General features: G+C 41.4%; 1 protein-coding gene across 4 annotated transcripts in view; it reads right to left on the minus strand.

The window, feature by feature from the left end:
• The window catches only part of ST8SIA1 (ST8 alpha-N-acetyl-neuraminide alpha-2,8-sialyltransferase 1), a 260,653-nt gene extending 249,185 nt beyond the window's left edge, over positions 1-11,468 (minus strand). For 3 of the 4 annotated variants that reach the window (XM_054526948.1, XM_054526947.1, XM_024256942.3), the window contains exon 1: positions 11,220-11,468. In XM_054526948.1, coding sequence (XP_054382923.1) covers positions 11,220-11,455 — 236 coding nt within the window. In that variant the 5' untranslated portion in view covers positions 11,456-11,468. The remainder of the gene's footprint in view (positions 1-11,219) is intronic. The other variant, XM_024256943.3, reaches the window with a different exon arrangement.
• Between the last annotated feature and the right edge of the window lie 3,521 nt (positions 11,469-14,989).

A 14,989-nucleotide genomic window follows, 5' to 3' on the forward strand; every position in this document is an offset into this window, starting at 1 on the left:
AACAAAATATCATCATGGAATTTTTGTGCCTTTTTACAACACCTCCACCCTTCACCAGGTGGGTATGATCCGCTCCAGATTCATGCTGAAGACGTTTAATTTTAGTAAATAGGAAAATGACTCTTAAAATTAGAGTTGTGAAATATAATATTTCTGTTCTATCTAGGACACTTTTCTTTTTCCTTGAAATCTCTACCTTATCATGAAGTAAAAGTTCATTTTCCTTTTTAAATCACAGTTTTATTTAATTGCTTAAGTCCTAGAAGAAAGAAAGCTATTGCTTTTTAAATGGAGATAAAACACCATGCTAATTATCAGCTGTACTGTAATGGAGCTGATAACCATGAAAAATAAAAGCACATGTACCACTACACTACATAAATTCCTCATAGCTGGGTCTCTGCAATCCGAATGAAGGGTTTATCTGCCACTGTACATATCCAGTTGTATCCATATCTTTTTCCATTGCCTGACCTACTGTAAATCCACCTAAGGGCAATTTTATAATTTAATTTAACAATCATAGTATATCTATTTATGCAATCACTTTGCACACTGAAAGAGGGAAAATCCCAAATCTGCACTTAGCCAAAGCCGAAGATTTTCTATGAACAATCAAAGATGCCAGATATAAGAATTGGTGTTTACTGATGGAGGGAGTGTAAATTAGTTCAACCACTGTGGAAGACAGTGTGACAATTCCTCAAAGACCTAGAGGCAGAAATACCATTTGACCCAGTAATCCCATTACTGGGTATCTACCCAAAGAAATATAAATCATTCTATTATAAAGATATATGCACACATATGTTCATTGCAGCACTATTCACAATAGCAAAGTCATGGAATCAACCTAAATGCCCATCAATGATAGACCGGATAAAGAAAATGTGGTACATGTACACCATGGAATACTATGCAGTCATAAAAAGGAATGAGATGGTGTCCTTTGCATGGACATGGATGGAGTTGGAAACCATTATTCTCAGCAAAGTAACCCAGGAACAGAAAACCAAACACCGCATGTTCTCACTTATAAGTGAGAACTGATCGATGAGAACACATGGACACATTGGGGGGAACAACAACACACCTGTCGGGGTTGGGGTGAGGGAAGAAAGAGCATCAGGAAGAATAGCTAATGAATGCTGGGCTTAATACCTGGGTAATGGGATGATCTGTGGAGTAAACCACTACGGCACATGTTTACCTGTGAAACAAACCTGCATATACTGCACATGTACCCCTGAACTTAAAATAAAAGTTGGAAAAAAAAAGAAAGAAAAAACCAATATAGAATTAAGTCAACTTAAAGTCATCAAATGACAGTGTTATTCATGATCATAAAAATAAACTAAATTTCCAACAAATATCATTGGTTAAATACATTTAATGATATTCATATGACAGAAAATTATGCAAGCTTTAAAATGTATGTCTGGGCTAAAGTTTAATGGCATGGAAGAAATGCTTGTAGTAGCATTCATTTTAAGTGAATAAACTCAAGGAACAAAAATTTTAAAAAGATTTTAAAAAAAGAATTGGCGCTTCAAACTAAAAAGTGTGAAAACATTAATTCTAGAAATTTATAAGCAGGTAAGTGTTTAAGATGTATACAAAAGGATGGTCACCACATCTTTATTCATAAAAGTGAGAAATTGCAACATAAATATCCAATAACAGTATATTAATTAAATAAATTTGTATCTATCCTAACAATGGAAAATCTTGTAGCCATTAGAAGAGATGATGTAGACTGCATATACTATTACTAGAAAAATATTTGCAATGTACTGTCGAATTCATCATATTTTTGTTTCATTTATACACACATTGGCATCGAATGATCCAGAAGAACATAAACCAAAATATTAGCGATGTTTGTTAAATGTCAATTACTTTTACAAATGAAAGTAGTGTTGCTTTTATCCTTTAAATACCAACCTTGAGAAAGTACAGATCTTTAAAGAGGCTTTTTAATTTCCTATGCTCAGCTATACAACAACTACATATGAAGAAATCATTAAAGAAAAAAGTCTAACATAAATTTGTCAGCAGCGTAATCTTTTTTTAAAGTATTTTTATGGTAATACTTGGACAATAAATAATTATTTTTCCAAAATAAAACATTATAAAGCTATTTTTCCACAAGTTTGTAAATTAAAAGTTATTTAATTATATGAGAAAATACTAAAGGTATAATTTTGAGTGAATAAAAGAGGATATAAAATTAAATATACAAAATATATACAATTTAGTAATACACACAAACAAACATACACAAAAGAGACTGTTTACAAGGAGTACTTCCGAGTGAGGGAATTTGAGCAGGCTTTTTCTTCTTTTGACTACATTTAAAAATTTTCTATAGTAAATATGTATTCTTTCCAAAATCAGACAAATAATAAACACTATAAATTGTTTAAATGAACATGGGGGACATAAAATCATGTACTATATATGTTTATTTTATCAATAATGGAAACAAACTAAAGATTTTGCGTCCCAGGCAAGACATAGTGGGACAAAAGGCCCTTTTCTCATTGCGGTCACCTGGAAATCTCTGATAGTGTCTTCTGTGTTTAAGATATGAAAAATGGAGAATGTGTGGCTCTGAATTCATTTCCACTTCCTCCTGGCACCTAATTAGAGCGACACAGCTCTTACGGTCTTGGCTGCTTCCCTCTCATGCAATGCCACAGCTAGAAGACAGTTCAACAGAAAGGGATAAAAATCGATTCCTTCAAAACTCATTATCATTATCCAAAACAGTCAAAGTGTAAGCCTTGGAACCCCATGTTACTTGGTTTCTTACTGATTTAAGGAATGAAACTAGGAATCTCCTCTTATCTGTGGAGGATACATTCTAAGACCCCCAGTGGATGTCTGAAACTTCAGATGGTACCAAGCCCTATATACGGTTTTTTCCTATTTTTTCCTATACGTACATGCCTATGATAAAATTTGATTTATAAATTAGGCACAGTAAGAGATTAACAATAATAGCTAATAATAAAATAGAACAATTATAACAATATACCCGCATCATCACTCTTGCATTTTGGGGCCACTGGTAAAATAAAATAGGTATTCCTCGAACACAAGCACGGTGATCCCTCGACCAAGGTGGATATTAAGTTACTCATGGGCAGCAAGTGTCAACAGCGTGGAGACGCTGAACAAAGGGAAGATTCGCATCCCAGGCAAGACGTAGTGGGACAAAGCGAAATCTCATCACACTACTCAAAACAGAGCACAATTTAAAACTTATGAATTGTTTATTTCTGGAATTTCCATTTAATATTTTTGGATCAAATTAACCATGGACAACTGAAGCCATGGAAAACAAAACCACAGATATGGGAGAACTGCTGTTAATTAGATTATAAATTTTATCAAATCAGGGACCACGTTCTTGTATTCATCACTGTATTGCCAGCACCTAACTGGTACATGGTAGACATTCAGCAAATGTGGTTGAATGAACGATTGAAATCAGTTGATCTATTGCTGGGCTCTGCTGTCTTCCATAAAATTTTGCCAGCCATAGTACAGCACCCTCAGCACTAACTCTGTGAAAAAAGAGGCTGTGTCACAAGGTCACATTTCATTGTCAGATATTCTTTTACTGAAAGTACAATTAATAGGCACAGAATTTGTCCACAGACATGGATTTTCTCCTCATTATGGACTAATGATTAGCAATTATCCAGCATCTAATCTTCTCAAGGTAACTATTGCCACCTGCGGCTAAGGCTCAGCAAGACCAAGTAAATTTTTCAATGTCACAAAGTTGATAAATGACAGAACCAGGATTAGATCCTTATCTCTGGGACTCCAAAGTCCAGACATTTTCCAGGTGGGAACAAACTTCCTGTCATCCCACCCAGCCAAGTGAGGATGGTTATGGAGTCTACATTCGTTATCTGACTTAATTAGCATCACAAACCTATGAAGTAGATTAGTACATTGTACTCATTTTTCAGATGACACAACAAAGGTACAGAGAGGTTAAGTAACTTGCCCAAGGTCACACAGCTCCTGATAGAGCCAGGTCAGAATGAGAAGCTAAAATAGATTATTTTACCAGAAATCTATCAAGTCCATCATGAAGAGTGCATTAATGATACATAGTATCATTATTTCCAAGATGACTCACAACTTTGTCAAAAGACTAACTGACCACACTCTATACTAACTTACATAATTATTCAATTGATCCAACTAGTTTCCTAAAACACTTTGCTCTCAAAGAAGACTGATAGACTCCCAAGTTACAAAAAAACCACTATAATTTTTCATTTGAGTATTGATTATACAGTACAGACCAAAAACTCTCCAACCACCTCCATTTGCAAGGCAGAGAACAAAAGTACAACTGTATCTCTAATATTGAGAAGTTATCATCAAACCAACAAACTGATAAAACATGTTCTATTCTCCTCCCTGGACAAATAAATCTGCATAACAATCTGGAATGCCAGATTCAAATTTAGACTCCTGAAACTCCAGGAAGTTTGGTCCTGCAACCTGGGGAACAGGGCAAGCCTATACCACATGCATATGTGGGCCCCACAGCCCCAAATCAAAGTTCCTTCCACAATGTCTCCCTCAAAGAGCTGTCCCTTGCCTCCTCTGATGTGTGGCCTAGGATTGTACACACCAGGGGGCAAGCCACTCTCAGGAAGAAGATTGGGGAAAATGCCCCATGCAGGCAGGCAGGCTGCGGAAGTAGACTTGGGTCATTTGGGCAGGAAATTCCAGGGTCTAGAAAGGTCCCATTAACACCCTGCCTCATTGAGAAAGGGTGAAACCAGAGAAAAAGAAGAATGTGGCCCCTTAACGTGTAGGGCACAGAGCATGGACCCCTCTCACCAGGGATTAAGGAGAACATTAATGAAAATCTTAAACAGCTGTTACATATACTTTCAACAGAGGCTGTTGCTTATATAAATATCCTAAAACGCCTCCCCTCTCCTGACCCTTCCCTAACCAAGACCTACCTATCAAGTACAGTTCATTCAGGCCTCTTCCAGGAGGCCTTCTCCAACAACTCGAGCCCACAGAGACACCTCCTTTCTCTAAACAGTCAAAGCATTTATATTGTAGTTTCCAAATTTAGTTCTTAATTACGCATACTTTCAAGGTTTCTTAAATCCTGTCGATTGGGCAGGTTTTGTTTCTGCAAATCAGTGGTTCTCACAGTCAGGGGCAATTTTCCCCCCAGGAGGTATTTTGCCAAGTCTGGAGACATATTTGGTTGTCTCATTTAGTGGACAGAGGTCAGGCATGCTGCTGAACAGTCTACAAGGTACCGGACAGCACTCCACAACAAAGCAGTATGCAGCCTGAAATGTCAGGAGGGTTGAAATTAAGAACCTCTGCTCTAGAGTAAGAGTTCTTCGAGAATACCAAGGATGCTTACTCCTCTGATCTGCTACACTGCCAAACAGAGTGCTGGACACACAGTAGGTCTCATTAAATATTTGTTGACCAACTGGGTGGCTATCTGGTTCCACACCTTCCTAAACATTCATTCACATGATATCTAAGCAAAATTTAGTGTGCCAGGGACCATGCTGGGCTCTGGGAATGCAACTATGAATGAGGCAAAGTTCCTGTCTGTGAGAAACTTAAAATTTAGCCGGGAAGGCAGGCAAGTGCACTCATATTTTTAATACATCATGACTAATGCACCTGTCACTACCAGTTATTTGTATATTTCTCTGTTTATTTTGTGTCTCTCATCACTATCCTATAAATTCCAAGAAAGCAAAAATTTTGTTCAGTTCACAGCTACAGACCCAGCATCTCCTATCCTATAGTAATAGTGGTAGACACAGAGTAGTAGGTATTTTGAATAAATGAAAGGATTACAATCATACGTGCATGGTATAAACAAACCAGAGAGGAGGAGTTCTAAGCACAGCCTGGGAAGGGAGGAAGGAGTAAGGGAAGCCACCTTGAGGAGAACTAACAAGGACTGAGCATTAATTATATACTGGAAATAGTTCTAAGCATTTTAAACACATTATCTAATCTAATTCTTACAACAGTCCTATAAGAAGCCCCATTTTATGGATAGAGAAATGAGCAATGAAGGCTGATTTGCTCAAGAACACAGCAAGTGATGGAATCAGAATTTGAACACAGCTGACTTCAGAACCTTTGCTCTTAACCACGATAATGCACTGTCAAGAGATGAGAAGGAACTGGCCAGGTAAAAGGCAGGAGATGTGGCCTTAAAGTCGAGTCATTCCGGGTGGAGTGGGTGGCTCGAGCAAAACCAGTATAGCCTGGCCTATTTCAGGAACCATAATTATTCCAATATTAGCAAAGAATAAAAAGAAAAACTGATGAAAGATGACATTGGAGAAGTAATCAGAGCCAAATCATAAGAGAGATGTATACAGCATTGCTTCATTTATCCCAAATTAGCAGGGAACAAGCATAAGGTTTAGAATTAAATAGCTCCAGGTTGGAAATCAAACTCCATCATTTTGTTCATGGATCTGTCTAAACCTCCATATCCTCATCTGTAAAACAAGGAACATACACAAACCTACTTTATAAGGTTGCTTTGGGGGAAAAAAACATATATAAGTGCTAAGAACTAGGCCTGGTATATTTTACGTATCCAATAAGTGTTAGTGATTGATTTTTGCTATTGCGATTATTGCTGATGAGATTTTTTTCCACATTTGTAAATTTGCAACATAACTGTAGCATATTTTCTTGAGCACCAAAATTTATTAAACCCTCTTTTTTCCTAAACTACCTTTTCAAAGTGAATTCCATAAATCCCCAACTTACAAACACTAAACTTACATTTTATCTGTACAGATGGCTGCACCTACGCTCATCCCCTCCACTCCCAATGCCCTTTTCCTGCCACCAGGACAATTATGGAAATTGAGCTTTTAACATCCCTGGATTCAAAAATAGGCAAATAAAAGAGGCCACATAAAGGTGGAACTGCTGAAAATAGTCGTTTGTTCAGAATTTTGAAAAAGAAAGAACTTGACTGCTTAGAGTAATGGTTACCACCCAATGAGTCGACAGAATTTTCAAAACAACCACTTCACTGTATTAACCTCTATTCTAGTTCCCAAACCCACTGGTAACAGTGATGTGCCACCTCTGCTGATAGCTAACACGCAGCCAGTACCATTAGATCCTTGATGTTTGTCCATTTCTAATGAGCCACACCTTAAATACATTCAAAGATTCCTGGCTTCGTCTTACCACCAAGCCCACTTTTCTATGGTGGTCTCCATGGGTGACTTAACAACTTTCCATACAGTAAACACACCAGGCACTTCTAAATCTCTCCGCCTTGATCTTTGCTGTTCTGTCTGCCTGGCATATACTTCTATCCTCACCTCTTACCACTATGCCACCCTACCATCCTTGGAGGCTTACTCCAAACACCACCCCCTCTGAAACCCGATTTCCCTCCCTTCAGTAGAATTAAATGTCATGTTCTGGGAACGTCCCCAGCCCTTCACTGGTGTTTCTATTGTTATAACAATCACGTATTAAACAGAGATATGTGGCAAGCATCATTCCAGGTGCTGTCTATATGCTATCATGTAATTTTCTCCACAAACTTGTAAGACATTCTTACAAGCCCCAATTTACAAATGGAGGAACTGAAGCTCTCAGAGTTGGACTTACCAATGATTGCACAACCGGAAAGGGATACACCCAGAATTCCAACCATGTTCTGACAGCTCCCAAATCCATAAGGTTTTCACTCTGCTATGTTTCCTCTCTTTGATGGCCCTATTTCCAGTTAGTTAATTGTATACATTATCTGTCTTTTCCATGGGATTATAGCAACTCCCTTGAAGACCAGGGCATGTTCATTTTCATAAATGTGGATAATGATATATCAATTTATACAAGATTCTTATGAGGATTAAATGAGACAATACATACTAGCATAGTGTCGGGCAGATAATAAGCACCAATAACTTGTTAGCTTAATTGTTACTATTATCGTTACCATGTCAGGTGCCACAAATAAAGCCTTGCACATAAATTCTGAATTCAGGTTCATTTCTGAGGAGCAAATGAAATGGGTGAGGATCTGATGGAAGAAACAAACACTGCTTTGGTTTGGCATTTCCCACAATATCACTTAATCAAAAGCAATAAGAATTAAGAAAGTTTCTATAATAGGATCTATTGATTCCTTTATCTTTCTATCACCACATAAACATTAGGAAAACTTCCTGTTCTGTTCAAAACTCTTACAGCTTTCTTACGTTCTTCCTGCCATCTCCTACGCAGTTTGACAAGGTTCTTCTCTGAGAATTCAGTACATATCAAGTACTGAGCTAGAAGAAGAAAATTACAAAAGTAAATGGAAGCACAGAGGGCAAAATAAAATCTTAAATTTTGGTGTTTATAAACATAATGAAACACTCTCTTTTCTCTTCACAGAATTTAACCGTATGTTAAGTCATCGTATTTATTTGTGTGTCAATCATCCTCTACTAGGAGGTAAGCTCTTAGAGGAGGCAATCTATCCATCCTATTCACTGCTATCCCCCAGGGCCTAACACATATCTGATGCAGAGTAGTCACTCATGAAATATTGGTTAATTGACTGATTGTAAATGTTTGTATTTATGTATGTATACACATCTATATTTTTACACATATATGACACCATTCCATGATTTGTGAATAAATGCACATATATCTCCACATATAAGTGCACCTTGTGCATTTGTGTGCATATATTTGTATTTATGCAGAAGATGTTTCAGACTGGAGAAAAACAGATGCTTGTTTGTCAAAGTTGTGTCTCCTTAACATGATAATGGCTTCTGACTGACCGGTCTAATATTTAACAAATAAACACTACTGCCATATACTAACAATCCAAATGTTAAAGAATATTAAATGCACAGGTAAAAAATAATTAACTCAAACCATGAAACTTCTCCTACCTTTCAAAATGTCTTGTCCCTGTTCATTAGCGTAAGTGTACATGGCTGGGGAGAGGGGTAGGGACCAATAATGTTTACCTGTAAATCTGGCAGGAGGAACATTCCAAATTCTCATGGGCTGCCCAGATTTCCTTATTTAAGTTGTAACATATACTAGAAATTATAATTTATAACAATTATAAGGCAACCATTTTCTGGGTACACAATGTACCAGATACTTGACATCAGTTTTTATTAAAAATGTAAACCTTCTAACAACTCTGCAATGTAGATAAACAAGACAGCCAGGACTCAAAAAATATAGTAACTTGCCAAAGATTCTCTGCTGTTTATCTAGTCACGGCATACTCAGTGTAGAAATTCAGAATTCTACTCTGAAGCTCAAACTTATTTCAATAAGCAATGGTGCCTTTTACATGGTTTTACAGCCACTAACTTTGAGGGATATGTGTTTAGGTAGTTTTCATAGTGTATGGATTTTAATAAGTAATTCCCTGCACATAGAGACCAGACCAAATAACAGCCAAACACACTGAAAATTACTCCAGGCTACAGAAAGCATGGAACAAATGTGTCTCAGAAACTATCGGCCTGTGTTTCTCAGAATATGAAGCATTTTCCACTGGATTGTGTCCTCTAACAAGAAATCTATGCTCTAACAGGGCTTCATTATTCCTCTTCCTATATTTAAAAAAAAATGGACTCTTTCATTGCAAACCAATGGGAAGTTCTTAACTCATTTCCTTAGGTCACTTGAAATGAAAGTGCTTTCTATCTTTAGGGAAAATAATTGCTGGATGTGGTGCCTTTTGCCTGCTTTTGAGTCCCACAATCAATACTGTGAAGGAAAGAAAAAATTAACCCTTAGATACTTTTGGGAAGAGTGAGGTTATTTTTAAATTCAATGATGGTAGAGTTCTAAAAAGAGAGAAGGAAAGTCCTCCCTTCCAAGGAGAATGCAGTTGCCTTCCTCTAAACAAATTGGCTCTGTTATCTTTTTAACCCTCTTTCCAGGAGGAGGCCTAAGAAGGAGACGGAAACCATATGTTTAAAAAGTTTTTTAAAATGTATAGATGCTCCTGAATATTTGTAAATAACTGCAGTGAAAAATGTTTACATTAGAACTCACCTGACCTTGCACTGATTAGAAAGATCCTCTGCAGAGCAGAGGAGATCATTTCCAACCACCCAGACCGCTACAATCACAGGAAGAAGCCAACAGCAGCATCTTCAGCCCCAGAGACTAAAGGTGAAAGGGGCACCTCGCAGTGGTGGAAGCACCCGTGTGTTCCCTCAACATGCCTGGGGAGGTGGAGAGGAAGGGGAAGCAGCTCTGCCTTCCCTCCAATCTAACTACACAACCCCTGCTGCCGTAACTTATTTTTAGACATTTAATCTAAAATTCCCAGAAAGGAAGCGGATCTACAACCTCTGAGCGATCCTCAGAGTTCTGATTTCCAACCTGGCTTGGGGATTTTGTTTGTTTTCTGACTTCAGGTGCCTACTTAAAGTACATCTCCCATCTTCCACAGGCATCCACAGTCTAAGCCAATAAAAAGAGCTGGGAGCTTTGGAGCTTTAAGTGATGAAAAATCCAGCACCCACAGGTCATAAGTAATGACCTTGGGGAAGTTACTCATCCTTCTAAAGAATCAATTTGTGGTCAACAAGATGAGATAATAATACTAGAAAGTTGTTCGAGATTTCAACACAAAAATTGCACAGTATCGTCTCTTAGTAGGACGTCAGTCAGTACTATGCACTTGCTGTGGGCACACTGCGCAAAGCTGCGGGATCCGTCCATGTTTCCACTGGCCATCACTCCAACGTCGGGGATTTATGTTACCGACTGTGCACTCCACCTCGGGGAGATGGCTTTTACCTGCTTCTTGTTCCCTACAGCTTCAAATGTCTGCAGAGCCCAAGAGGTAAATTCTCATTAAGTGCAAGAGACTAAGTTATCCTGGGTTCTCCTTCCCTCTGTTTATCCGTAAATTGTTAAATAAAACTCCGCTTTGGGAAGAAATGCATCGAGTCTTTACATGGGCAAAGCAGGTGTCTGAACATCTCTGGGGGTCAGGGGTGGGGAAGGAACCCTGACTAAAGTCTCCAGGTTGGGAATGGCACAAATGGAGGGAAAGGACACGGAAGAGCGGATGAAAGGGATGCCTCTGCGAGGCGGTCCTCGCCGGTGACCCTGTCCTCTGCACTAGGGGAGGAAAGGACGCTAGAGGGGAGGAGCCGCGAGGGCAGGAGTACCTGAACGCTCTGGCCGCGGTCTGGTTCCTCCTCCACGCCGTGCCCTGTTGCAGCACCCCCTGTACGATCTCCTTCTCGTTGGGCAGCCGGTAGACGGGGAAGATGTAGAGCCAACAGAGGACAACGACACAGAGGGCACTGGCTCCCATGGGCAGCCGGGTCCGCGGGAACTTCCACGCCAGTACAGCCATGGCCCCTCTGGGCGTTTGTCGCCGGGCCCGCCCGCAGGGGCTCATCGCAGCCCCGGCGTCCCAGGGGCGGGGGCCGGGGCCTCAGCACAAAGCTAGGCGAAGTGGCAGCGGAGGGTCCCCCACTGCCGGCCCCCCATGCACACACACCTTTCGTTCTCTTGCTTGCAAACGCACGCACGCTTCTTCGGCCCCGTCGGCGCCAAAGGTCAGAGCAAGGATTTTTTTAAATGCAACTTTTCCAAGGATTTCTTTCTAGGGGAAGTGGCTGGGGGGCAAGTCACGATCTATGGCCATGGTCGCTTCCCCTGCAGAAGGCGGGCGCTGGGGTCTCCGAGTGCGCAGAGAGCGGCGGCGGCGAGTTGCTCCCGCCGGTTCTGCAGCATCACGGTCGCCCTCGGCGAGGGTCCGGGAAAAGGCTCGGCTCCCTCCCAGACATTTGGCCCGTGGCGTCCCCTGGTCCCCTCCGAGCGATGCTCCTGCGCCCTTCGCCGCCTCCCGCGCTGCTGCGCCGCCAGGCAACCCCCCCAGACGCGCTCTCTGCGCCGCACCAAGTCCTTGGAAATTTCCACGGCGGCCCGGGACCGCTATCCTGCCCCGGGCTCCTCCGCCTCGCCCGCCGGGACCCTCGCTCCCCACTCCTCCCGGAGAAGAAAAGAACTCGCTCTCATCAGTTAATTCAGCGGCGCGCCGCAGCCTTCCGCTGCGCCCCGGACTTCGCAGACAAACGCCCGGGGATTGGTGGAAATCAAGGTCTCCCCCTCCCTCCCCCACCCGCAAAATTGCCTCCTTCGACCCGATCCGAGCCGCGACACTCGCCCAGAGCGCGCACCCCTCACTCGTGCCCTTGTTCCTTGGAGATAACGGCAGACAATAAAAAACAACAGCCCCTCGTCAATAGAAATATATGAGTCCCTGAGTGTGGCGGAGACTGGCTAATATCCTGATCCTTCGACATGCGGCCGGTGTGCCCAGGCTGTCACCCTGCTGCCGTCACCCTCGTCTTTCTCTAACTGGTTGGATATTAACCCGCAGCCAGGCGCGAGGAGGCTGGCGGAGATTTATTCCTTCCTGGGCCCCCACCCCCATTAGCTGGTCCCGGAGCCGCGGCCCGTGTGCGCGCGCGCATACACACACACACACACACACACACACACACAGAGACACACACACACACACGTTCACGGGCGCAAGCGAGCGCGCGCACGAGGAGGTGCGTGCACTCCAGGGTCCTCCGCCTCGCCTCCTCCCTGCAAGGAAAGGCAGTGCTGCATCCAGATGTGCAGGCAGCTGGTGCCCGAACACTAGACCTCAAGATGTCACATTGCCTTGGAGGCGCGCGGCCTTTTAGATTAAAGGACCGTTGGTTCTTAGACGTCCTTCTTGCCCTTCTTGCTTGTGATAAGCGATAAGCTTATCGCAACCCCGACCTTGGAAAAGCGCCACCCGCCTTGACCCACCGAGCCGAGAGAGTCGCTGTTAGCCATTTCTGCTCGCCCCGGCGGCCGACGCATAGCTCGGGTACCTCCTAGCGGTCACCTATTCTATTTGCTTAAGCATCTCGTCAAGCATAAAGTGTGCAAGGACAAAGAAGAAACCTGGTCAGCTTAGTCATCACGAAAACAAAATCTAAGGCTATAACTCCATTTGTTCTGCCGACTAGGCTACGGTGCCTGGTATCTTTGTCTGGCATCCGTCTCCACTGAGAGGTGGAACTTGAGAAGTTGCTGCAAAGTTATTTACCAAAAGCGAAGTAGCATCCCAGATGACCACTTTAGTGTCATTTTCTCAACAATACTGTGCTCTCTTAGTTGAGTGACCTACTGCCCTCCACCGGCAGGCATGCCCCAGAAATCTCTGTCCTACTTAGGTAAATCAGCAGAGACAGGGGAAACCTTGAAATCCCAGTCACATCTTACCACAGTGGAGGCTGATACAGATTCTTTAAAATGAAGATCATCTTAAGTCCTGCAAAGTAACCAGCCAACTGTCTTCTATTCTGGAAAAGGGGAAGGGAAGGGGGGGCTTTTCCTACTTGCCTGGGCTTTGGATAAATCATCTGCCATCTTTGATCTTATAATTTAAGTAAAACACAAATCATTCCCATTTTTCTTCCTCAAGTTCAAGGGGTATTTGTAGAGTAAACAGCAAAGAAATAAACTGACAAAACTAAGGCATATTACAGTTATGAAAGGGCTATGTAAATGTTTCCCTATTTAATATCATAAGAATGCATTAAAGTCATGCTTTATATCAAAAGATCTGTGTGACACAATGTGCTGTTTTTCTTTCTTCTGCAAACTAAGAATTCTCTTATCTTGGTGGGCTTTTGCCCACCCAACAATCCAAACTTATTCCCTGCTTTTTCTTCACATGAGCACCAAATCTAATCAGGTCATCGCTCTCACCCTTCCAAGTCACACTACATTGGTCCATTCTCACATTACTATAAAGAATACCACGGAGACTGGGTAATTTGTAAAGGAAAGAGGTTTAATTGACTCACAGTTGCACATGGCTGAGGAGGCCTCATGAAACTTACAATCCTGGTGGAAGGCAAAGCAGGCATATCTTACATGGTGGCAGGCAAGAGGGAGAATGCGTGTGTAGGATGAACTGTCAAACACTTATAAAACCATCAGATCTCGTGAGAACTCACTATCATGAGAACAGCCTGGGGGAAACAGCCCCCACGATCCAATCACCTCCCACCAGGTCCCGCCCTGGACACGGGGGTTACGGAGATTGCAATTCAAGATAAGATTTGGGTGGGGAAACAGAGCCAAACCATATCACACACAGGTCTCAGTCCTGTCACAGTGTTGTGATCCGCTCATGGGATCCGCTCATGGGATGTTTGGTTTTGGTTTTTTTTTTTTTTTTTCTCCCCATGTATAAATCCAGTGCATTATTCAAGACCAAGCCAAGTTATCTAGAAAGTTCTCATTCAATAATGTGTTCCCAGGACACCTAAAACATAGACTTTATGAGAACTCAATAAATATTTGTGGTACCTGCTTCTACTCTCTTTGACCTCCTGTTCTGATGTCATAGTATTTTCTGGCTCTGACAGATGATTAAACACTTAGTTGTGTTGTGTTGTGTTGTATTGTGTTGTCTTGTATTGCTAGCATTTTTCATATATAACTATGTCTCACCAACTAGGCAGGAAGGGAATTTAGTTGTATGTATCAAATGAAAAGCCTGTGCTTTTGATCAAATTAGGACTCCACAGGGCATGGCTAAGTGTCTAGGAGAAGAGCAAGAACAATATTTCACATTTTCTTCATGTTCCTCCAGGTATCAACTCAGGCACTTCAACAAATAATTGTTGCTTGGTTTTATAATGAGATCCTCAAACTTATTCAGTCTATTGCCAAGGCATCACTGTTTAAGGAAAAGTATGAATCCCCAAGTTTTAATGTTTTAAAGAAAATATTTTAATTGATATTTAGCCATCTCATTTGTATGACTTATAGTAAGTAGCTTAGGTATTCTTTTATACTTCTGCATCTAAGTATGCTTAGTGGACACAAACAGGATTTCCTCAGGGACTAAACAACTTTTAAAACTCTATAAATG

Source organism: Pongo abelii, chromosome 10, assembly GCF_028885655.2.
Source record: "Pongo abelii isolate AG06213 chromosome 10, NHGRI_mPonAbe1-v2.0_pri, whole genome shotgun sequence".
In the NCBI taxonomy this organism is placed as follows: domain Eukaryota; kingdom Metazoa; phylum Chordata; class Mammalia; order Primates; family Hominidae; genus Pongo; species Pongo abelii.